At 46.9% G+C, this 23813-nt stretch overlaps 1 protein-coding gene across 3 annotated transcripts in view; it reads right to left on the bottom strand.

Annotated features, from left to right (window-relative positions):
• Positions 1–23813, bottom strand: part of LOC113407323 (voltage-dependent R-type calcium channel subunit alpha-1E-like) — a 258992-nt gene that overhangs the window by 22694 nt on the left and 212485 nt on the right. For all 3 annotated transcript variants that reach the window (XM_026655712.1, XM_026655713.1, XM_026655714.1), the window contains 12 exons: positions 20141–20237; positions 18209–18369; positions 16902–17039; positions 15253–15454; positions 12921–13085; positions 11766–11876; positions 9790–9873; positions 9528–9653; positions 8744–8809; positions 6454–6545; positions 5637–5802; positions 3550–3677 (listed from right to left, as the gene is read on the bottom strand). In XM_026655712.1, coding sequence (XP_026511497.1) covers positions 3550–3677; positions 5637–5802; positions 6454–6545; positions 8744–8809; positions 9528–9653; positions 9790–9873; positions 11766–11876; positions 12921–13085; positions 15253–15454; positions 16902–17039; positions 18209–18369; positions 20141–20237 — 1536 coding nt within the window. The remainder of the gene's footprint in view (positions 1–3549; positions 3678–5636; positions 5803–6453; positions 6546–8743; positions 8810–9527; positions 9654–9789; positions 9874–11765; positions 11877–12920; positions 13086–15252; positions 15455–16901; positions 17040–18208; positions 18370–20140; positions 20238–23813) is intronic.

The raw sequence follows: 23813 nt of genomic DNA, 5'->3' as shown, positions 1-23813 counted from the left end.
GAGCCGTGGTCCCCATTTGTCACCATTATGTAACAGCTCTTCATAGCCACTGTGCACCATGGTAAAAGACTGCAGTGTCCTGTGAGCTACCACAGCGACCAAACCTCTGAACAGGATTCCAGCGATTGATCAACAGGGTCTTTGCCTCGCCCCCCTGCCTCGTTCTCCTTTCTAGTTTGCGCTCCCTCTTTCCGGTGACATGCCCGCACCTCTGGCTTTTATTCCTTCTCATCCTCATCCCCTATCTGTAAACAATATTTGGTCTCCATTCATCATAGGAAAGAGTTCCCATTGGGATAGCTCTGTGATTCTTGGAATTAAAGGTGCCTTCTCTGTGCCACAGGCAACATTCACACACTGCACAAGTGTTTTGGGAACTCCAGGGTTCTCTGCTTTAGGGAGGAAGGCAAGGGAATAAATTTGTCTAATTCCACATCAATGGGACTCTGAGACGGATACCCCTCCCCCCTTCCCAAAGGTAACAGCTGCTGGTTCTGGGTGGGGTTGGACCTCTTTAAACTCGAAGGAAAGCAACGTGAGGGTTCCCTTGTGAGACGCAGTGGTGGTGGAGCAGAGGAGGGTGAAGGAGGGGTTAATGGTGCGTCCCGTTGCCAGGTTATGGCTGGGGACTGGGAGGCAAACCTTGCACGCCACCCTGTAGGGGCAGTTCTTTCCCAGGCCCAGAGGAGGCGAAATCACCCGTACTAATTTGTACATATCCTTATACGGGATCCTGCCGCTGTAAAGGAAGCACACGTGGGTTAATAGGACACTGAGATAATGGAGAAGAGGAAACGAGAGCTTAAGCAGGGGTGAGAGACCCAGTTCAGGTCCATGTCTCTCTCCTTCTGGCTCCAACAGACCCAGACTGGAGAAGGCTGTGAAAAATCACCACCATATAAGCATAGCTACCACCTTCTCCATTCCAAAGGGGTTAGCACCCTCATTCTCACCCAAACTGGGGATTCCCCGTGGAAAGGCTTGCCCTAAATGTGCACTAGCTCAGATACCCCAAGTCCCAAAAATGCCATATCGAAAGCCTACAACTGGTCAGAGTGATCTGAAATCCAAGGACATGATTGTACATCAGTACACAACTACTTGTTTAGGGTTCTAGGAATCTTTGCACTTTTATGGAGTTGCACCCAATTATACCAGCAGAGAATTTGCCCCCACATGGTCAGTTCATTATAGAAATCAGTTAATCAATCCTCTATTCTATGAAATCAGTAGATGAGTATGTTTTAACTCCATTTTACAGATAGGGAAACTGAGGCATGGAGAGTTAAAGTAACTTGCCCAAAGCCACACAGCTGCTCAGTGGCAGAGACCACTGCAGCCTCCCTGGCCACTATTAGGAAAGCCACGGAGTGAAGCTGCTTTGTCTGTTATTTCCTCTGGTCCTGCCTCACTTTCCTCCCATACCCTAGGTACTTTTCCATCACTGGCCAGGGATAACCCAACTTGTCTATGCAAAACCATTCATAACAGAGTGCAGGCAACTGGACAGAGCACATGGCATCCCTATGGGTCTCTTTATTTAGTGTAGCTGGGGGCCTCTGATGACATTCATTTACAGTATTTATCGATCTATCCCCTTCTCAACACTTAGACTCGCAGCCCTATTCAGGTGACAGGACCCGCTCACATCTGGTAATCCTTCCCCACTCAGCGACGGAGATTAGAGCTGCCATCAATTTTAAAATTAGCCTAGAGCAGCTTGTTTCCTCCTGGTGTTTCCCATAATAACCGGCTAGACTCCATGACAAAACAGCCTGGGCTCTCTTGCTTTGTGAGACCTGAGTGAGAGCAGGCACTGCACCACATCTGGAAAATGCCATCCACAGGGCCTGACAGCAGGTTCTTTCTGTGACTGGACTGAAGAACCCATCGTAGCACCCAGTTCCCAGTCAAAGGGCACTAGAAAGTGCTGGTATCAAGATGTCGCCCTTCCCAACCTTGTGAGGAGAGAATGAGCCTGCTTTGCATTGCTTGGACCTCCCAGGTCTACATGACCACAGCTTCTCTGCTCTACAGCATCACACACTGAAGTCTCAGAACTGTACGATGCATGGGCATCTGATAAGAGGACAGCCCTGCCTATTCCAGCCTTGGTGATGCTTTCACAGCCTGGGATGCTGCCGCTGAGAAGCAGTCCTGGGGAGATGGCTAACTTGAGTCAGTCTGGAAAAGGTTCTGAAGTGGATCATGCTAAGGACAGATAACGTTAGGAACAATCACTGCCTGGGTTAGCTCTCAGTAAGCAATAAATCAGGTTGCAAAAATGTGAAGGTGGATTGATTCCAAATGGTGAGCTTCCAATTGGAGCAGAGTTCCGGAGCTGACATTATCTCGTGCCTGAAGCTGATGCAGCACCGAGTGTACGTGGTTTCAAAGAGGCTGCCCAAAGTGCTGACCCAACACCGACAGGAGATGGAGCCTTGTGGCACTCGCGGTGCCAATGAGGATCTGCACCCAGAGAGGGCACTCACAGTATTCCTAATGCCGAGAAGGGTTGATGATGTGACCAGCAGCCCTGATGCACTCCCAGTGCTGCTGAGGGTTAGACCTCAGTAAGCTGCCCCAGGAACACTCCCAGTGATCTCAGGCATGTAGGCTGAAAGCAGCCTTCCTGGAGCACTTCTGGGGGTTGTGTCTGGAGCAGTCACCCTAAAGCACTTTTGGCTCCACCCCAATGGCCATGTGAGAGACCACCCTGACGCAATGCTTCTTCTCCAGTGTGGCAGCACTAGACTAACTTGCTCTCCCAAGTGGGAAGTCTCTTTTCAGAGGGATCCTGGAGAGGCTGCCTGAGGAATCATTAGAGGATTCAAAAGCCTTCTCTCGTCTCAGCAAGGAGGGGGGAAGTGCATTGGCCGTATTAAATCTAGCCCTGTCCTCAGGCTCATCCCCATCCAAAGCATCTCAACCCTTTCTCAATGTTTGAAAGGACCTGAGCAGCTAAATTAGCAGGAGTCCAGCTACCTCCGCAGCCTCTCTGCTGGGCTCACACACTGATTCAAATGGCGATTTTGCACACTCCGGTGCACAAAGTATTTGGGGGCTGGAGGATGGACAGTTGCTTGCAGATTGTCTTGAGGGTGTGGGAATCTGATTGGCAGGAGGAAAATAGGAAAAGAGGAAGATCCAGAGCCAACAGGTGGAAGGTGGCAGTGTGCGGAGGTAGCTGGGGACTGCCAGAGGAGCTACAGAGAGGGATGCAGTAGGAACATCCAAAGGTTTGGATAAACACTGTACTTATCATGCTTCTCCGAAAAGAAGCAGCCAAACCCTTTGGACTTCAGCCCATTGCTAGTTATCAAAGGAGCAGGATGCCCAGGGGGCTATAAGGCAGCCCACGAACAGGACGGTGGCTCTGTGCCATTGGACCTCCCGGGAGCCAGCCAGTATTTTCCTCTCACAGCTGCGTGTTCCAGCAGCTCTGATTCCCTTCCCTTCCCTGATTGTCCCAGGTATTACAGCCAAATGGGTTCCCCAAAAAAGGGGCTTTGAGAGGCCAGGGAAAGGAGGAGGAAGTTGGCTACATACCACGCAGCTCTGTCATACTCCGCCCAGATCCGGACAAACTCATCTAAGTGATGAGGCCCCAGGATGGAGGAATCCCGAGTCAGGTATTCAAAATTGTCCATGATGACAGCCACAAACAGATTGAGCATCTAAGTGAAAAGGAAAGAGACACAGAGAAAGGGATGGAGAGATAGAGACAGAGCATAAAAGAGGGAGGGAAGATGGGAGAGTAATATATGGAAGAAGACAGAAGAAAAAGGAATCTATAAATAAATAGCATGGTAGTTTTGTGGCAGCTCCCCCATGCACAGAACTCCTATTGAAGTGCATGCATGGAGCAGCTACAGAATCAGACGCTTAATTGTCACACAGATCAATACTAATATTTTCAAACACAGCATCCGACTAGGTGCACAGTGTATTACAATGGAAATAGCCTCTCTTTGGTGTGTCAGTAGCACCAGGCAGAGGACTCCTCCCTGACACGTTACATGTCGACCTGTGCCCATTACGCTTGGGAGCTGTGGATTGTGCTTATCTGAACGTCCCACTAAACACCAGCATTTAACCTTCAGGCAGCCGAGAGCATGAATAAGGAACCACACCACACTGGGCAAGAGGCAAGCAGGCAGAAAGGGTTAGTACATCAGCATTACTCCCCTGGGCTGTGTCTAGCTAACCAGTGAGAATCTGAGCAGCATCTGGGCTCTCCTCACAACAGTGACTTGGCTGAGCCAGGGATCAAGGAGCACAGAAGTGAGGAGATCTAGCCAATGCCTTCCGAAGTGCCTTCCAAACCCCACAGCGTTCTTTAGCTGAGGGGTTCACAGTGGGGGCAATGACCTTTTGCCACCAGGATACTTCACCATTACATTTGGAGCATCACGTTTCATGCCCAGGGCTCTACTCTTTATTATTTCCACTCCCTTACATACCATGTCCCCTCTTGTCTCTCTGTCTGTCCCTCTCACCCGCAGTTTCTCTATACCACACCTTTGCCTTCCTTATGAAGGATGGGCAGAGTTAGACAGCCGACTGTAACTGGGGTTCTCCATCGCATTTCTGGCTTTGAGGCTTTACTGTACAGGGAAATTTACCAGCATTACTGTAACTGGTGCTATAGTTATTATGGCTATATACTCTCCATCTGGATATTCTTCTCTGGCACCACTATGGCCTTTTTCCAGTGTAGCTCATGTCTCCCTGGAGGCATAGTGCTTCCCAGCCTTGAGGACCTGGAGAGCTACTTTGAATGGATTACCAGTAAGCAACTGCGAACTGAGACCAGACAGTGTAAGTGGAGCTCTGATTGGATGCATGGACTGATACCACCCGCTCTGATCAGCTACATGTAGGGATGCCAAGAGCCACAGGCTGAGTGTCAACTGATTCAGTGCAAGCCCGAATGGTGCCTTTCCCACGCACCCTCCTGACTGCACCCCCTTTTTACAAAACAATTGAGATCACTTCCCCCCTCCATGAGTAGGCTCAAATGTGTGTGTGTGCATGCGCACACTGGTGGGGGGACAACTGTAACTCCCCACAGTTTCCTGCCTCAGAGAGCATACATTATCTTTTGCAACCACAACTTCTCTGTTAAATGAAAAAATAGGGATAGGAGGCAGATATAGATCACGTACATCACCTTGACCCAGAGAGCAGGTGGGCCTGCTCTCCATACTGACAGTCACATGGCAGATCATTTGAAATCCTAAATTAGGTGCAGGGCAAAATCCTGCTGAGTTGCATTTATGATGAAAGGGACAGGCCTCTGGGTCAGAACAGCCCCTCCTTACCACTGTCCCTGAAACCAGCTAGGCATGGCTCTTACAGTGATAAAACCCTTCTTGAACATTTCTTGCTGTCCCTGGTGTAAGAGTGCTAGCTTCTTTAGCAATCAGGGGTCACGCCAGGGTAACGGAACCTGGAGCAGAGAACAGAAGGCGAGATCTCTCCGAGTCTCTTTGCAGAGTGAATCCCACCCATCGTAGAGTAGTGGAGGGTAGGGTAGTGTAGAATGGGGTGGGGATGTCCCTGGGTTGGGAGCAGTCAGTGCTCAGTCCTCCTGAGAACTGAGAGATCAATGGGGTGGAAGGAGGTGAACTCACCAGGAAGGAGCAAAAGAAGATGAAGGAGACAAAGTACACGTAAGCCAGATCCGTGCCACAGTGCTCGTTCTCGTGCTGTCCGGACGTTGCTGTGGTGTCTGGCTCACAGCCTTTGCCTTGCAGGCATGACAGCATGATCTCCTGCCACGCCTCACCCGTGGCACTCCTGCATCCAAAACACACCCACCATTAACAGCTGCTCAAAGCAGAGCCCCTCACTGCTCCACAACTTTACTACATATGAGCGGGATGCTTGGAAATTCGCGCCACCTCCCCCTTTGGAAATAAAATCTGCTACCTCAGAACTTATGGTCTCTACCAATAACCAATGCCAGCGGCTTCTGAAGATGGCATAAAGCCCCCATAATGAACTAAAGTGTACAGCACTGTATCACAGTGGGAGGCAAGGTGGCTTCCTGACTCCAGCTAGTGATCATCTTATGCCCTAAAGCAAAAGGAGAAAGGACCCTTGAATTCCGACCTAGATGGCATGACTGCAGATGCTGTTCAGACACAGCTGTTTCATTTCTATCCTGCAGCAGCAAGTTCCACAAGTCAGAAATCCAACGCCTGAATGTCAGCAGCCCACATAGAACAGGGAGACTAACAGCTCCAAGTGTAAAGTTGAAAAGCCACTGTTGTGTGTGTGGAGCTAGAGTGACTTGTGATCCCCACCCGCTTTTCTAGCTGGGGCACCCCAGCTGATCTGCTGTGGCAGACACTCATGCAGCCAGGCAGGCCTTCAGCATTTTGACTTAGGTAGGAACGAAATGGGGAAAACCGAGATGTTTAGTTATGATTCAAAATGCACGTGTACCTAAAAAGGAGCATAAGGGAGGCCAGGAAGCTGCGGAAGTTGTTGTGACGGTTAATGTGGCTTTCTTCATCTAATTTGATATTCCCAAAAACCTAAGGGCAAAAAGGAAAGAAAACTCAACACACAAGAACTGCCAAGCCAGGAAGTGCACCGACCTGTGCAGCCAGGGACTGGAATCGGTTATGTTCCCTCCCACCTGCCCGTGGAGCAGACAGCTGGTCTGATCTCAGTGAGGATTACAAATCACAAAGGCTGCTCCTTCTGCTGGAGTGCACCCTTCAGGTCAGAGAGCAGTTCTGCTGGCTGCCACTAAGGGAGGGACTGCACTAACACAGACAGACACACATATGCGGGGATGGTGAGGAATCCATCTGGCCAGCAGCTGCCTCCTTCAGAAAAGCAGATCAGGAAAGCCGGCAAATGCTTTTCACGCTAAGCTATCAAGAGGTTCCCTTTGTAAAAGGGTAGTAACGCCTTGGGTTAAATTCTCCCCTCTCTCAAAGCACGTTGGTGCAACTGCACGAAGCCAACACATCGGTAATAAATGACGGGAGAATCCGGCTTATTGAATATATGTGCAGACATTTCTGGTACACATCAATACATGAAAGATTGTGAAGTGCTCAGATATTATGGCAATTGGAGCCGTGTAAGTATCTAAGACATCTAGATACGATTTTCGGTGCATCTTGTGTGTGTTTCAGTGTGTTTTGAGTACATGCCTCTTGAGAAAGAGGCATGGTCTGAACACAGAACTGGAGCCAGGAAGTCCTAAATTCTAAATTTGACTCTGACAGTGACACTTAACTTGTGCCTCAGTTTCCCATCTGTACAATGGGGAAAATAGTAGTGACCTACAACCCTGAGGTGTTGTAGGGCTGAATAAGTTTGTGTTTGGAAAGTACTTTGGAGAGGAAAAGTATTGTGTTAGTATCATTACATATCTATTCTACTTTCAGCATACCTAAAAATACACTAACCGCTGACTATTTTTTCCACAAAGGTTTTCAGAATGTGTAATTGTAGAATATTTTCTGCCTCCAGCTATTTTGCTCAAACACCGCCCACTCACCACTGCTTGGGGAATTTGTTCACAAAGGTGTTAAAACAAATCAAATACTATCGCACCACAAGGGGGATTAAATCTGATGGCAATTGTGAGGGGCTGAGAAAGCCTGGATGGGGGGTGGAGAGGCAGGGGAAAGTGGCCAAAAATAGATCAACAGAGCATAGTCAGTCAGATTTTGGGGGGAAAGCCCACTAAACAAATACATTTCCACTTAAACAAAGAAAACCAGATTCTCTATCCAGAGCAGGTGGCAATGACAGCCCTAGCAACAACCCCCCCACCCCCACCCAAAGCACTTCCCAGCTGTGACCATTAGGCAGTTTTAGTTGTCACAATGCCTCGATCACCGTAGAACGAAGCCCTGAGTATTAATAGCCAAAGCTGCCTTCCCAGAGATTGAGTGTGGGTCTTGGACAGTCTTCAGACCACAAGATCAATCCTGCAAACCACGTAATCATCTGCTTAACTTTAAATGCACGAGCGACCTCCTTGACTACAGTGGGGCTACTCCTGTGCTTACGCGCTTTGCTGGACTGGGGCCTAAAAGCCTGGTTCTGCAAAGCGCTGAGTACCCTCAATTCCCATTGTCTTCAACTGCAGGATCAGGCCCTAGCCCCGGTTTCTGCAACACGAGGCCTTCCCAAACCAATACAAGGATGTTGGGCAACAGAGGTTAGCGAGAGGAACCAAATCAACAAGGGCTCTCACAAGGACCCTCTCAGGCAGGACGTTAGTTGTGAACTGGATTCTGCAGGTTGGGGCCAGACATTAGTGGGACTTGAGTCATTCCTAAGGTTTTAGGCACTATAAAGTTCTGCTTGAAAAGAAAGGTAAACTGAGCTGTCCACATGGATTGCCCACCTGAGCATAACATGAGAGATCTCTGATGATGTAATCCACAGGAAGGGTTCCATCCATGTGTACTACATCACAGGAGTCATGGTGACATAATCCTGGAGAAGGCAGTCTGGATATGTACATTGCCAGAGGATTCTGGGGGACACACACTGCAACCTGTGGGTGTATTAAACACTGCAGCTCCTACTGCGCAAGCCTTCAAACCTCTTCAGCACCTGTCCTGGTCAACAGACTCCAACACAGTAAGCAGATGCTAGACTGGATAATGCTAAAGTGGGTGACAGAGTGGACCACTCTTCACTGTCTGCCCCAGAGAGAAGCAGCCTTGTAGGAGCATACGCACACCTGGACGCTTTTGCTTACCTGCATCCCAATGATTGCATATATGAAGAAAAGCATAGCGATCAAGAGACAGACATATGGGAGGGCCTGAAAGGGAAATACACAATAGTCTGGTTTAGCAAGGTAGAGGCTTCAGAATATTAGTAAAATGCAATAGCTTGTGAACTGTGCTAAGCCCCCTATGGCCTATTGCAATTAGTTGCAAAGAACCAGTCAGAATCACACTCCTTGCTGGAATGGTGCAACATCTTCTTGACTGTTGAATTCCAAAACAAATACAGGGACTAGAAATTAAAATGCCACGTAATTGTGATTTACAAAATACAGACAAAGAATTTAGCCAATGCAAAAGCACAACACCTGACAGTGCCGCGGTCAAACAGCTGGCAAACCATGCTGGGTACTGATATGCAAATGAGCACATCCAAAAAGACCTCCCAAGGACCCTCTTGAATGGTGCAGTCCCCTCCCCTCCATTTTTTGCAAGGAAGCTTTTACTGCTTCTCCCTTCTGCATTTAGAATTAGAGGTGGGTTAATTTTAAAAAGTTCAGAGGGTTGGTTCATATAAACTCTCCACAATTTGGATGCTGATCCAAAATTTTCTCATTCTTCCTGAACCCCAACAGTTCATAAATATCATAAGAATAATACTTTAGCCCTGCCAAGAGTGCAGGGGATTGGAGTAGATGGCCTCTCAAGGTCCCTCTCAGTCTTACAATTCTATGATTCTAAGAATGACACAAGTTGAGTAAATGTTCCACCACCACACCTGCCCCCCACAGGGGAGACTAATGTGTCCTTTACCTTGAAGGACTGCACAAAGGTCCACAGCAGGATACGGATGGTGTAGCCCTGGCGGAGCAGTTTGATGAGGCGAGCAGCCCGGAACAGCTTCAGGAAGCTCATGTTGAAGCTGCTGGTGTTCACCAGCTGCAAGAAGATCAAACAATCAGAAGAAGGCAAAAATCACCACGTCTATCCTCCACCCCCAAGGAGAGGAAAGGAGCAAGGCACCTCCCTCCCGCCTTTAATCGCTGGTACGAATGTCCAAGGTCAGAATATTCACCTTGGTGTCTGTCAAGATGATTTCTGTGATGCTGCCAATCACGGTGATGAAGTCAAAGATGTTCCAGGTGTCCCGGAAATAATTCTGCAAAGAGATCAAAAATATGTGGATGGGGAGCACAATGATCTCAGATTCAGGCAACGCTGAAACACATGCCAAGTCTTCACACATCATCACCACCACAGATATCATCCTCTTTCTATGCAACCAGCCTCTGGAATACTGTCTTGTGTCTCAGGGGGTTGTCGCCCAGAACATATATATGGTGAGGCAGATTTTCTATAAGGTAACTCTTGCGTTGAATAGGCCAAACTGCTAAAAGAAGGCACAGAATTCTCTTGCATTGTCAAAAGGGGACTATAAGAACAAAGAAACTACTGCAATCCTGCCTGAAGGCACAATTACAAGTGGATGAGCCCAGAGACACAGTTGTCTATTTAAACTATGCAGCAGAATATGTATGCAACTGAATATTTAATACAATCAGGTGCCTAAATGGCTATCTACAGCTTCTGAAGTCAATGGAAGTTTTGCCTGAATAAGAACTTCAGGAACTGGCCTACCAATAACACTTTGCCTTTAACACATAGCACCTTCCATTTGAGGAAATCAAAGTGTTTTAAAGGGGTGTATAAGTATCATTGTTCCCATCTGATAGATAGAGAAAGCGAGACAGAGAGAGATTGAGAGCCCAGGAAGTCAGACATGCAGCCAGGATCAGAATCCAGGTCTTTTGATTCCCAGTCCTTTGCTCTAAACACTAGACCATGCTGCCTCCTAGATAGATAGATCCATGATTCAGAAAAGGGTTGCTGGTGAGCTGTGCACCACAAGCACACATGCTGCTGGGATAGAGGAGGGCTCTTTGCACTCACAGAACTGTCCATTGACTGGCTCAATATTCTGTCTCCATGTCTCGGAGGTTGGTTATTCACTATTAATTATTATTTATCAAGTGCAATAGGTGTACATGGCCCCTCATAAGCTTGCAACAAAAAAGTCACTGCCCCGTGCATCTTGCAATCTAACAGAAATAGTTTAATGTAAGTGTGACATATGCTGGACTGCCATAGTGGAGAGCAACCAGATGTCATCCAGCAGGACAGGTGAGAAACAAAAGGAAAAAGAAATAAAGAAAAAACAGAATCAGCTTTTCCTAAGAGTAGCTGAAGACAAGAAAAAGTGTTATGTTCACAAACAACACATTCCTTGGTCTGAATAATGAGATAATTAGTGGTGAATGGCTGAGATTCAAGGGAATGCTAATTAAATATGAAGCCTTTCACCACTATATCACCAGTTCCAATCTGGGATCAACAGTTATCAATGAATGGGTACTTCATGGCCTGGTTGAAAGGAATTAGTGGACTCAATCCAGTTCCTAGTGCACAGGCATCAACATAATATCAGTCACCAACACAACTGGTAATAAACTGGCACCCTGGTTAGCAGCCTCAGCAGAAAGGCCAAAGGCTGAACAGGTCTAGACACTGAATTGTCCAGGTGGGGAGTGGTGACAATCTGAAAGCTGTCACCAGCAGTAAATGCACAGAAAATATAAAAGTCCATTAAAAATAACATCACCATTTGGGTTCAGCAGTGGGGGTGACTCTCAGTTGCTCAGATTAAATGAAAACCCCAGAGATTTCACTCTAAGATATTAACTCAGGAATCTGGAAAGCTCCAGATGTTGGGCTGGGAATCTGGAAAGCTCTGGACTGACCAAGAAAGCTGGTAGACATCCAGTGTCATGGTGCTTAACAAGAATCCAAAGCAAGACTCCAACACCCAGAATAAGTACAGCACTCAAGAAGATGCCAGAACTCAATACCAGTTACATACCAGGAAGCTAAATCCCATTACTAATGCCAAAAGAACAGAGTTTTAGCTACACACTAGGAAGCCAAAGTCCACTACCACTGCCAGTTGAACTGAGTACCCAAAGCTAGTATGAAGCACTAGTACCAATCACTTACCAGGAAGCCAAAAGCTATGATCTTCAGGACGCATTCCAATGAGAACACCATGGTAAATGCGATGTTCAAGTACTTAAGAGCCAGCTCATATGTGTAGGGCGCGGAATAGTACTGCCAGAAAGAGAGAGAGTCAGAACCATCTACAGTCAGCTACCAAAATTGGATCTTACAAGGAATCTTTAGTTCCATGATGGGATTAGACTTTGCCCAAGCTCCTGAGATTTATCCCATGTGTTTTACTATTGACTGGCTAGTGACAAGCTCCCCACACTTTTTTTAAGCCCGCTACATATCCAGTAATATTCATTCTGCCCTTCTGCTTTGTTTCTGCTGAGGTTAAGGAAAGAGGATGGAGCTGAGGGGAAGAAGGGTCATCCAGGTGGCAACCACTCCTAGGTGTTGATCACAGAATCAGCCCAGATAACATTACAATTGCCAGTGTCCCACTAATTCATGAGGTCCTCCTGTTGAAGGCAATTGTTGTTGCAGCATCACTGTTTGTTACCTACACTGTTCACAATGTAAGGGTGTACTGAACTTTCAAGTATGTGTTTGTGCTCTTGAAAGAATTTCCTACAGGCTATGGGGAAAGCAACATCAGAGATGGTCCATATTAAAACAGGAGAGTATTAGTCATCTTCCTCAAGATTTGAGGAGATGGAAGTTGGCACCTCAGTGTAGAACATGCAAGTGTCTGCACAAGAAAGACAAAAAAAATTATCCTTAGGTGGAAGAATTGCATTTGGGCAAGCAAATCATTTAGTCAGATTCCTAACGTGGGTGTGAAAAATGCAGGTGCAGTTTCAGAGGCTGGGGTGAGGTCCCTTTGAAAATCTGGCCTTGTGTGCCATCGGGATTAATTGCCTTTCAGGTTTCACAGCAAGCACTGTGCTCAATGGATTGAGTGCAAACTGGAAATATTTGCTTGAATAATGAAGACACCGGTGTAAGAGCTGAGGCTGTGACCCCATCAGCTTTCCTAGTCATCTATGCCAAGAGACATGATATGAGATGCGACCTGGGTGCCAAGACCCCAGCATCTTCTTAAAACAAATAACATAGTTTCTAAATCCCCCCCTGTCTATTTCACCTCCTCTCCAATTCCCTACACAGAGGCATGCCATCCTGGGCCTCTGGTACACCCGGTCAGCTCACCTTCATCATCAGCACCACGGTATTCAGTGCTATCATGGCCATGATGGTGTACTCAAAGGATGGGGAAACCACAAAGTGCCAGACGCGGTACTGGAAGGTGTGTCGGTTTTGAGGCATGTAGCGCGTAAGAGGTTTGGCACTAATGGCAAAGTCAATGCATGCCCTCTGAAACAAAACAAGGTCTGTTAGCTTGCACTCAGCTTCTCGTCTTTCCTCCCACTACCCATGATGCCCTGCTACTGGTTCTCTGCTACAGGTGAATGGAAGAGAGTGAATATTGTCCTCCTGAGCTGTGCGAATCCCAAGTCCCTGGGGGTTCCCTGTACGTCATTATGCAGAAGTGTGTTGACAGCCAGATAGATGGGCTGAGGAGAGATTGGGCAGAGTATCTGCCGCTATCAGGATCCTCAGGTCCTTCCTCCCCTCGAGTTAGGTGGGTTGCCTGGGGCCATGGAGGCTACTCCAGTCATTATGCTGGAGACGCAGCCCTACAAAAACTCTTCTGCCTTCGGAGATCTTCGGGGATGATGAGTTCCCCAGCACCCAGCTGAGCTAATCAAGCTGAACGTGGGGAACGGATCTGTCCCAAGAAGCAGAAGGTCACTATAATCTGCAGCAAAATGTATACCCTGTGATGTAGTGAAACAATGCAGGATTTTCCCATGACTGCATTGTAATCAATTTCACTCCATTCACATTCAGCATAAAATAACGGCATGAGTTAATGACGTTACTACTGTGGTTTAGACTCAGATGGAATAAACTTAGACAATCAGAGCACAGGGACCTTGTACAGTTACTGAGCTGTTATGCGACAGTTGTTTTCAGAAACTGTCTCCTATACAGATCCCCGTGTCCTATACTGCTCTCCACATGCTCGCTACAAACCACATGATCACACCAAACCTGGCGGCCCCAATTACTTATTTTATCCAGCTGACAGAACATAAAAAAATCAAACTTAACTGAATTATGTCTCAAAATTGTTTCTTCACTAGATGTTCTAGGCGAATCAGACTAGGGTTCTTCCTGTGAACTCAGTAATAGCCATACCCTGGAATAATGAACACGTGTGTCCTTCCACCTTGGCATTTCTTTAGGCCAGGATATGGTTATTGCCACATGGACAGGAAATGGCCTCAAGTTACCATCTGAAAATCACCCACTATTTGGGAGCATTTGGGCAGTAACAGCACAGGAAATCCAGGCAGTTACATGTACGCCCACACCTTGAATACTGCGTACAGTTCTGGTTGCCTCATTTCAAAAAATATATATTAGAATTGGAAAAGGTACAGAGAAAGGCAACAAAAATGATTAGTGGGATGGAACAGCTTTCATGTGAGGAGAGATTAAAAAGACTGGACTGTTTAACTTGGAAAAGAGACGACTAGGGGAGATATGAAAGAGGTCTATAAAATCATGACTGGTGTGGAGAAAGTGAATAGGGAAGTGTTATTTACCCCTCCATATAACACAAGAACCAGGAGGTCACCCAACCAGGCAGCTGGTTTAAAATAAACAAAAGGAAGTATTTCTTCACACAATGGCAGTCAATCTGTGGAATTCTTTGCCCAGGGATGCTGTGAAGGCCAAAAGTATAACAGAGTTCAAAAAAGAACTAGGTAAGTTCATGGAAGATAGGTCCATCAATGGCTATTAGCCAAGATGGTCAGGGATTCAACCCCATGCTCTGGGTGTCCCTAAGCCTCTGACTGCCAGATGGCAGGACTGGATGACAGGTGATGGATCACTTGATAGTTGCCCTGTTCTGTTTATTCCCTTTGAAGCACCTGGCGTTGGCCATTGTCGGAAGACAGGATACTGGGCTAGATGGACCAATAATGCCGGATAAAATGCAGATGAGGAAAATCATTTTCCTCTTCCAGTCTAGGGCAAAGCCTCTCTGGCAAGGAAGCAGGTGGGGGAGGGAACATGGCTCCCTAGCTCTTCTGTTTGAGTGCCAATAGGGGTGATTCACAGCTGCCACAGATGGGTTTTCTTTATAACGATAGCCTCCTTTTCAAATAGCTGGGAAGCCTGGTGAACTATTGCTGGCTGGATGGTCAGGACAAAAATGTAATCAGTGAGAATGACTCAGGTGTGATTAAAACATCCTACGTTCCAGAAGCAAATGCAAAGGGAAGGCAGATGTCGCATAAGCTGGAGTCTAGGCTGAAGAGAACTTTACTGGATTCCAGCCAGGCTTTCACATCATATGCCTTAGCCCTCAGCTCCACCACTCCATGGTCTATACCTGAAGCTGTCTGTTGCCACAATACATGCAAAACAAAATCATCCTGCCCTCTGCTCTCCTGTTTTTATGTGTTACCTCGTTCTTCTCCAGACTGCACTCCTCCATCATTTTGTCTCCTTGCTCCTGGAAAGTGATGATGATGAGAGCCACAAAGATGTTGACAAAGAAGAAAGGGAAGACCACAAAATATACCACGTAAAAAATGGACATCTCCATGCGGTTACTGCGGCTGGGCCCCCGGTCCTCCTCAGTCACATCCACTGAATGCTGCAGCACCCTGGATATACAGGGAAAAAGAAAGGCACAAAGGGTCACATAGATGCCAATGGCTGGTCCATTCTGGATGCCTCTTGTGACAGAGTTCCTCCTCTACCTTGGTGGGTCCTGCGCTTATTGGCGGATTTTCTTCCTCAGAGATTCACCATGTGGGTTGGGGAAGAGCCCAGAGGCCTTCCCCTCTGGAAGAACCCACAGTCCAGGTCAATTGGGAGGTTTGGGGGGAACCCGGACCCGCCCTCTACTCTGGGTTCCAGCCCAGGGCCCTGTGAACTGCAGCTGTCTATAGTGCCTCCTGTAACAGCTGCATGACAGCTAGAACTCCCTGGGCTACTTCCCCATGGCCTCCTCCAAACACCTTCCTTATTCTCACCACAGCACCTTCCTCCTGGTGTCTGATAATGCTGGTGCTCCTCGGTCCTCCAGCAGCACACCCTCTCACTCTCAGCTCCTTGCGCCTCTTGCTCCCAGCTCCTCACACTCACACCACAAACTGAAGTGAGCTCCTTTTTAAAACCCAGGTGCCCTGATTAGCCTGCCTTAATTGATTCTAGAAGCTTCTTCTTAATTGGCTCCAGGTATCCTAATTAGCCTGCCTGCCTTAACTGGTTCTAGCAGGTTCCTGATTACTCTAGTACAGCCCCTGCTCTGGTCACTCAAGGAACAGAAAACTACTCATCCAGTGACCAGTATATTTGCCCTCTACCAGACTCCTGTACCCCACTGGTCTGGGTCTGTCACACTCTCCACATTGTACTTGACTAGGAGAACATCATGTACCGAATGGTACCACCTTTAATATTCACCTCCATCTGTCCCCACTGTGCATACTGGTTATGGTGATAAAGCAAACCTTCTACCTAACCTGCTCAGTCATGGACATACTCTGACAATTCTGGCTACCTGTTTCATGACAAGATATTCCCCTCTCCTACATTACAAGAGTCCCAGAGCTCTTCCCATTGTCTACCCTGGACGGTGGGCTTTGCCAGAGTTAAACATACGTCCCTCATAAAAAGGGGTATCCCAGAACACCCCCTTGTTCAACACATGGTAGGGGATTGTCCGAGTTCTGCCAACATGGTGAGTGGACTAGCCCACAGACTTCCCCTCTGACTTATGCTGGGAGATGGACTGGCCTCAAATTCCCCTCAGGCCCACTCAGGGCAGTGGACTGTCCCAGCATTCACCTCCCAAGAAGGGAGTTGGTTCCACCAGGCTCCTATACCCATTAACTGGTGAGAGTTCTCACATACTGATATAATTTCTTGACCTATCTCCTTCCCCCCAACTCTTCTCTCAGTGCCTTCTACCCCTTTCCCACCTGGAGAAACCCAGTTACTAGCCCTACCATTTAAACAGCTGTTCAAACGGGGAACGTGAGGTTTCTTCGTGAATCCTGTGCCCACAGACACCTGGAAGCAGACAGGACCAAGCACAATACTCACTGTGGCCACCCCTCTCCAGTGGAGACAGTGAAGAGCGTAAGCAAAGCCCAAATGATGTTGTCATAGTGAAATTCATGGCGCTTCCATTCACGACACTTCAACTCCATCTTGTTTTTCTCATGGTCCACGTAGTTGCCTCTGTAAGGTTAGGAGAGAATCATAGAATATCAGGGTTGGAAGGGACCTCAGGAGGTCATCTAGTCCAACCCCCTGCTCAAAGCAGGACCAATCCCCAGACAGATTTTTGCCCCAGACTTTTTTTTTTTGCCCCGATCCATAAATGGCCCCCTCAAGGATTGAACTCACAACCCTGGGTTTATGCAGGCCAATGCTCAAATCACTGAGCTATCCCTAACATCAGGACCTCTTTATACTGCCAGGACTGAAGAGGATTTAACTTTGCAGGGCAGCAGGGACACTTTTCTCCCCTTGTAAGGATGGAGAAGTCTTGATGGGGAGAGAAAATTAAGGAAATTGGAGGTGGGGAGAAACATGATGAACAGGTTGAAGGAGACAGAGAGAAGGGGAGAGAAAAAGCAATCAAAAAGAGAAGGAAAGAAGAAAACAGACTGGGAGAAGAGTGGGGAGAAAGAGTCAGGGAAAGATTGAGAGACAAATGAAAGAGAGAAGGAAAAAAGGAGAGCTGGTAGGCTGAGCTTGTAACAGAGAATGTGTCAGAAGGAGAGTTCAGAGCTCATGTAATTCTTCAGGCAGCAGCACCTCCAGATTCTTAGCCCATCACAGGAGTTAATGTGAACATTTTGAACAGGGCAGCAATTCAGAATCAGTTTTTTCCCCATAGAATTTTTAATTGAAAAATGTGCTAGAAAGCAGCAGTGATAGTGCAGGAGATGCTCTTGGAGCAAAGGAAGCACAGCTCTGGCTTGAGGAGACCAGTCTGTCTTTAAGTGAGACGGGAAGCTCACTGTTCATTTAAAGACAGGCCTTCCCGTACTGATCCCACAGTGGACTTCTCCCCAGAATGGCAAGGACAATGCTCTGAAACGCAGCAAAATTTCACTTAAAGGATGAGAAAGGAGTTCATTCCTCACGGAGTCCAGACATCTGTACTAGTCCTTTAAACAATGCTTTGTGGCTTTGATTCCCTAGGAAATGAGGAGTGGCTCCAACCCATGACCAAGGACTTCACAACCCAAACTGGATATTAACCAGCATCTGAGGGGGTGAAAGACCAGAGTTTTCACTACTGGTCCTTCATGTATCTACTTCTCTCCACACCCCGGGCAGGAGTGGATGCCTTTGCCAGGGAAGCAGACTGGATCATGCATGCTGCACGGTGTACCTACATGCAATCCTTCTCTGTGTCCTTAGAGCTGTCCGTACAGTAGAAAAATTTGCCCTTGAAGAGCTGGACAGCAATGACTGCGAAGATGAACATGAAGAGCTTGTAGACGATAAGTATGTTGAAGACATTCTTCAGGGAAGTCACTACACAGTCAAAGACAGCCTGCAGGAGAAGGCAAACCCAAGGGCATGATTCACCATGCAGAACCTATGTATTTTGTCAGAGGGTGGGACCAAAGCTACCTAAAAAAGGACATCTGAGGAGATGTGTCTCATTCCTGGTAGGAAAAGGGTGCCAGAAGCAGACACTGTCCCAGGCAGAATAAGCTATTTTATAAATGACCAGAACATCCCAAAATCACTTATGGGAAAGCATTGCCCCAACAGGCACAAAGGATATTAATACCATATAAAGGTTCTTCACAACCATGTCTCAGGGCAGGATACAAGACACCATAGTACAATTAGCACTACTTAAGAACAGTTAGTGAACACTTATTTATTTAGCCTCACCTCCAACAACAAGACAGACTGGATATCTCTAATTACAATCGAAAGACACTGTCCTGTATGGCAGGTAGGCCTGAGGAATAAAGAACTGTAGATAGGTGCCCCAGACAGATATGAGATCCATAACCTTACTTGCACTAGATGATTATTCTTTCAGCGCGATCATTCTTACCAGGGATTTCAGATAAAAGAACGCTGCTGTTTTATAAAATATGCTTTTCAAAAAGAACCTCTAGAAGGCTTACTCTCAACGGAGTGCACTTTTTAAATGAGTCATTAATTTAAAAGCATTCAGCTGCTTTTAGTATACTATAAGCCTGGGTTTTTTTAAAACTCAAGTTTCCATTTATGTGTTCTCTGATCAACCCAGGGTGTGAAAATGCCAGTGCAGTTGGGATTGTCTTTTTGTTCTGTTTGTGCAGCACCTAGCACAACAGGGTCCTAGTCCATGACTGTACCAGACACTACGGTAATACAAATGATAACAGTAGTAATAATTGCAAAAACGAATGAATCCTTTGGACATCTACCTTCCTACCTATACTGGCAAATGAGATAGTTAGACCTCTGCGCTATCATTTGCGGCAGTTGAAGGCTGATTTTAAAAATCAGGCCCTGTGAGTTTACTCTTGCAATGGAGTATTTTGTTTTATTTTGTCTACACTTCATGCAGGCTCCATTGCAGTATTCTGGACTCTATTCTGGACTCCGCCAGCCTAATTAAGTCAGAACTGCAGGGGGTATGATAGATACTTCAGCCAGCCTTGTGGAAGCATCAGAACTACCTGCAATGCTGAAAAAGGATCAGTTCTCAGTGCAAAAGGAGCTCAGGCAGCCTTGGTGGGATCTAAAGACAGACACTTAGATCAAGAGCTGAGCTTTCCCGAAGTTTGTTGGTGGAGGGATCCAGGTCTGGGGGTTCGATCAGCCTATCGGAATCAGCACCCAGGATCTGGGGGCTCGTGTTGAGGCTATTTTTCATTGCAGTGGCAGGTTAAATGATTCCTGTATGTTGTGGGTGCTGAAACAGGGTTCCCCAGTCCCACATCAAATGGGCATTTAAGAATCCACACCTACTTTACATGACTGAGTATCCATATATGAAATTTAAGCCGTCTATTATTAGTAAGGTGCCATGACTGAAGACTGAGTTTGTAGGAGACCTGTAAACCAATCTGTAAGGTTTGTTGATTTCTTTGAGGTTTGGGAATGAAAGGTAATTGATATAAAGCGCAAGCACTACTCTATCTCTTCCTAACCAGGGAATTGGTCCTAATTCCGTAGGCTGGAATTCAAATTCAATGAGAGAGGAACGAGGAAGGATCTCTCTTCTACGTTGGGGGATACTCTGATTGTTACCTCACCAGGATTCTGTCTGAACCTGGGAAGAAACGGAACCGAGGACAGAGAATTTTAAGCATTACCTTGAGTTTGGGCAATCGTTTAATGGTCTTCAGAGGCCTCAAGACCCGGAGCACACGCAGAGACTTAATGGTTTTGATATCCCGGCCTTTGTTGGTCCTACAGAGTTGGAAGGAGGCACACACATCCAAAAACAAAACAAAGAGGCAATAAACTTCCTGAGTTTGGGAGGAACTCATTGGAGATTTTCAACAGCATTCACTACTTCCCAAAACATGCACATATGAGAAATCTAGGGCCACAGGCAGCCTAGGTGAAAGCCGGTGTCAATCCATTAGCGTCCAGGGGGCTGTACCTGCCTCCAGAAGCAATGGGTGTTCAAAACACATACTGAAAACGTTTGCAAATGAAAAATTAGGACTCTCTGGATCAGAGGACGGAAAGCAGAGCACTAAGCTCAACATCAGCTTTAGTGCATTCCCCCTTCAACGAGGATCAAGTGCAGTAGCAGATCTTGTTATTGTGAGAAAGAGTGAGGTAACAAGGTTAAAGCGGGTGATCCGACACTCTCGCTGTGCTGGGCCATCTGTTTCAAAGGCGCCACGCCACGCAGCATTCCTGCAATGTCATAAACTCATGCTGCCTGGCATGTCTGAGTTTGTTTTCCTAATGTAAACGCTTTTTCCGCTCTGTGCAATTTACAAACGCGAAGAACAAAATGCCACCAATATTGCAATTTTTAAACAATTGCTTCTGCTGTAAGCAAATTACATTGCTATAACAACAATAATGTACAAAATAGAAGAATGCAAATTTCCTTTGTTGGCAAAGTGCTCTATCTACTGCTATCTAGCACAAATTTTTCCATTGCACTCATCTCTAGTATCTGCCCTCTCTATTCTAGATAAGCTTAGGCCATGTCCTCAGTTGTTTCGTGGCTGAAAAACCTGGGCTCACTCACCATTAACTAGCCTGCTATTAGCTGTGGCTTGCTGGGCTGAGGAATGCTTTCCCTAATCAGTCTGACGGGTAATCTATAGTATAACTTTATACTATGGTTATAAGGAAAAAAACAGATTTTTGTCAAGGGAAATGTTGTTAAAACCCTGATTTAAACTGTGATTTAAAAAAAAATCCAAACCCAAAAACCTAGGTGGGTAGCTACCAATATTCTGATCTGAGAACAATCAGAATCTTATTTTGTATTAGTAAAATAGACAAGGCTTTCAGTACATTTTGCATCCATCTGCTGTACTTGAAAACCTCTAGAAGGAGACTTATGACAAAGGGTACTTCTAATTGCACGGCTCCTTTTGTAAGGGTTAATACAATAGAAAGCACAATAACAGACCTAACCATAAACAGATGCAAAGAAAAACACTAATTAAAACTCCTTAACAACAGTACAACCCCACAAACACCACATTTAACGCGATTGCACAAACATTGGAATTAACCCACTTCATGCTTTGGCACTGTTACTCTGTAGGAGATTTTTCAACACATCGAGACCTCTCACAGAAGCATTTATCAGACTCTCCTGGCCTGTGGCGCTGCCTGTGCAATTTTCACCTCCTATTTTTTTAAAAGCCTTTGGGAGACAGACTATTTTTTATTTGGAAGGCAAATTGCAGCCCATTTTCTCAGCCCAGCAGCGTGAGGGCCCCCCGGTGAGATGTTCTCACAAGGAATATGCTGTGAAAGGGATTGGGAGGGAACATCTAGCTGTCAGTGGCTGACATGTGACACTAGGACTGTGTGAGCTTTTTCTAATGAAACCAAGAGTTCACGAGGGGTTTCAACAAAGCTTGGGGAGTTTAGGGTTATGCCCAAAATGCGAAACCAGGAAGATTTTGCCTTGTCTCAGGTTTCTTTTGGCTTGGCAGGTCCTGGGTCACCATCTCCAAACAGGCTTCCTCCTGATCTTTTGGTATCTGCTGGGGGGAGGAGTGGGGAAACCTTGGTGGCACTCAGGAGCTTTTCAGGGGCAGCAGTCAGATCCTGCCCCTAACTCTTCTTCTTCAGGGAGGTGGAGCAATGGCAAGACAAGCCAGCTCTTGCCAAATGCTCAGTAAGACAGGCATCTCACAGTGGGACCAGAAAATGGTCCTCAGACCCTATTGCTGTGCACCGCCCTTTGCTTTATTCTGGGACTGAAACGCCAATAGCCGAGTGCACCCTGGGGGTCTCAGCCCCAGACCAAGGTAAAGGGCAGTGTGAAGCAGCATAAGGGGGACCGGAGGATCATTTCTCATTCCTATTGCTGCAGGATGGAAGAGGACAGGGCAAAGCACCTATTTCCTGAATTTACCTGCTAAGGATTTGCAAGGAGTGGGAAAGGAAAAGTGTTTGACTTGTTCCTCTCTCTGAAGCAGAATGGGGAGGGGGACAGGTCATACAGCCATCCCTGAAAAGTCAGTGGGAGAAGAGGGAGCTAGCTAGCCACAAGATTTACACAGGAGATGGCAAAGTGTAGGTGGAAAGCCCAGGTCTGGGGGCTTGTGATCCTCGTCTGAGGTGTGGGAGAGTTAAGGGATGTCAGGGATCTTCTCCCTCTGTCCCTGCTGAGCCCAAGGAAAGGGGCTGCCAGAGAGGGAGAGTGATTTATGGTGCCTGGTGAAAAGTATGTAGAGTTTTAACCTGGTCATTGGCAAGACTCAGTAATTTCATGCAGAGTTGTCTCGTGTGTCTAAAACACAAGGGGTGCACATACACACAGCGACCCTTTAAAAGGGCCAATGGAACTAAAACCATTATGTGTCACCAGCGGCGGCTCCAGGCACCAGCGCTCCAAGCGCGTGCCTGGGGCAGCAAGCCGCGGGGGGCGCCCTGCCAGTCCCTGCAAGGGCGGCAGTCAGGCTGCCTTCGGTGGCATGCCTGCGGGAGGTCCGCCGGTCCCGCGGATTCGGCAGCAATTCGGCGGTGGGTACACCGAAGTCGCAGGACCGGGGACCTCCTGCAGGCAGGCCGCCAAAGGCAGCCTGCCTGCCGTGCTTGGGGCGGCAAAAAAGCTAGAGCCACCCCTGTGTGTCACACTACTCTAACACAAACACCCATGACTGAACAGTGCTATGTCTTCAGTGAGAACTAGGGTGACCAGATAGCAAGTGTGAAAAATCGGGACAGAGGGTGGGAGATAATAGGTGCCTATGTAAGAAAAAGCTCAAAAAATCAGGACTGTCCCTATAAAATGGGACATCTGGTTATCCTAGTGAGAACACGGGGGTCTCTTCCACAAGACACTCTATTATCACATGGTCCCCAGAGAATACTTCTAGGAAAGTCACAGGCTGGCTCACAAGCATTTTGACTAGCTATTAAAGTGGCCCCTGGGAATAATGTTATCAATCACTTTTTCCAAAGAAAAGGAACTCAAATACTTTTTGGAGATCTTCAGGTTTCTTTTCATTTTGGGGTCCAAAATTAAACATACAGGACCTGATCTTGGAGCTGTGCTCCTCTATGCCACCCAGCTGAAGATGATAATTCACTCCGCCTTCTACCACTTGAACATGGAATAGTCCAAACAGCAGAATGCAAGGTTTGGAAAGCTCAGCCAATTGATCCCTCTGATTGGGGTAGAATCTGCTATTGCTTTATGAAAAAAGGACAGGGCATATAACCATGGCTTCCCATTGTACCATGGACATGGTACTCTTCATCGATCTCCACTGTGTGTTTATTTCCAACACACACACACACACACACACACACACACACACACACACACACACA

This window comes from Terrapene carolina, unplaced genomic scaffold (assembly GCF_002925995.2).
Source record: "Terrapene carolina triunguis isolate 2854851 unplaced genomic scaffold, T_m_triunguis-2.0 Scaffold210, whole genome shotgun sequence".
Taxonomy (NCBI): Eukaryota; Metazoa; Chordata; order Testudines; family Emydidae; genus Terrapene; species Terrapene triunguis.
The sequence above is the reverse complement of the archived record's forward strand: the minus strand, read 5'-3'. Positions and strand labels throughout refer to the sequence as shown.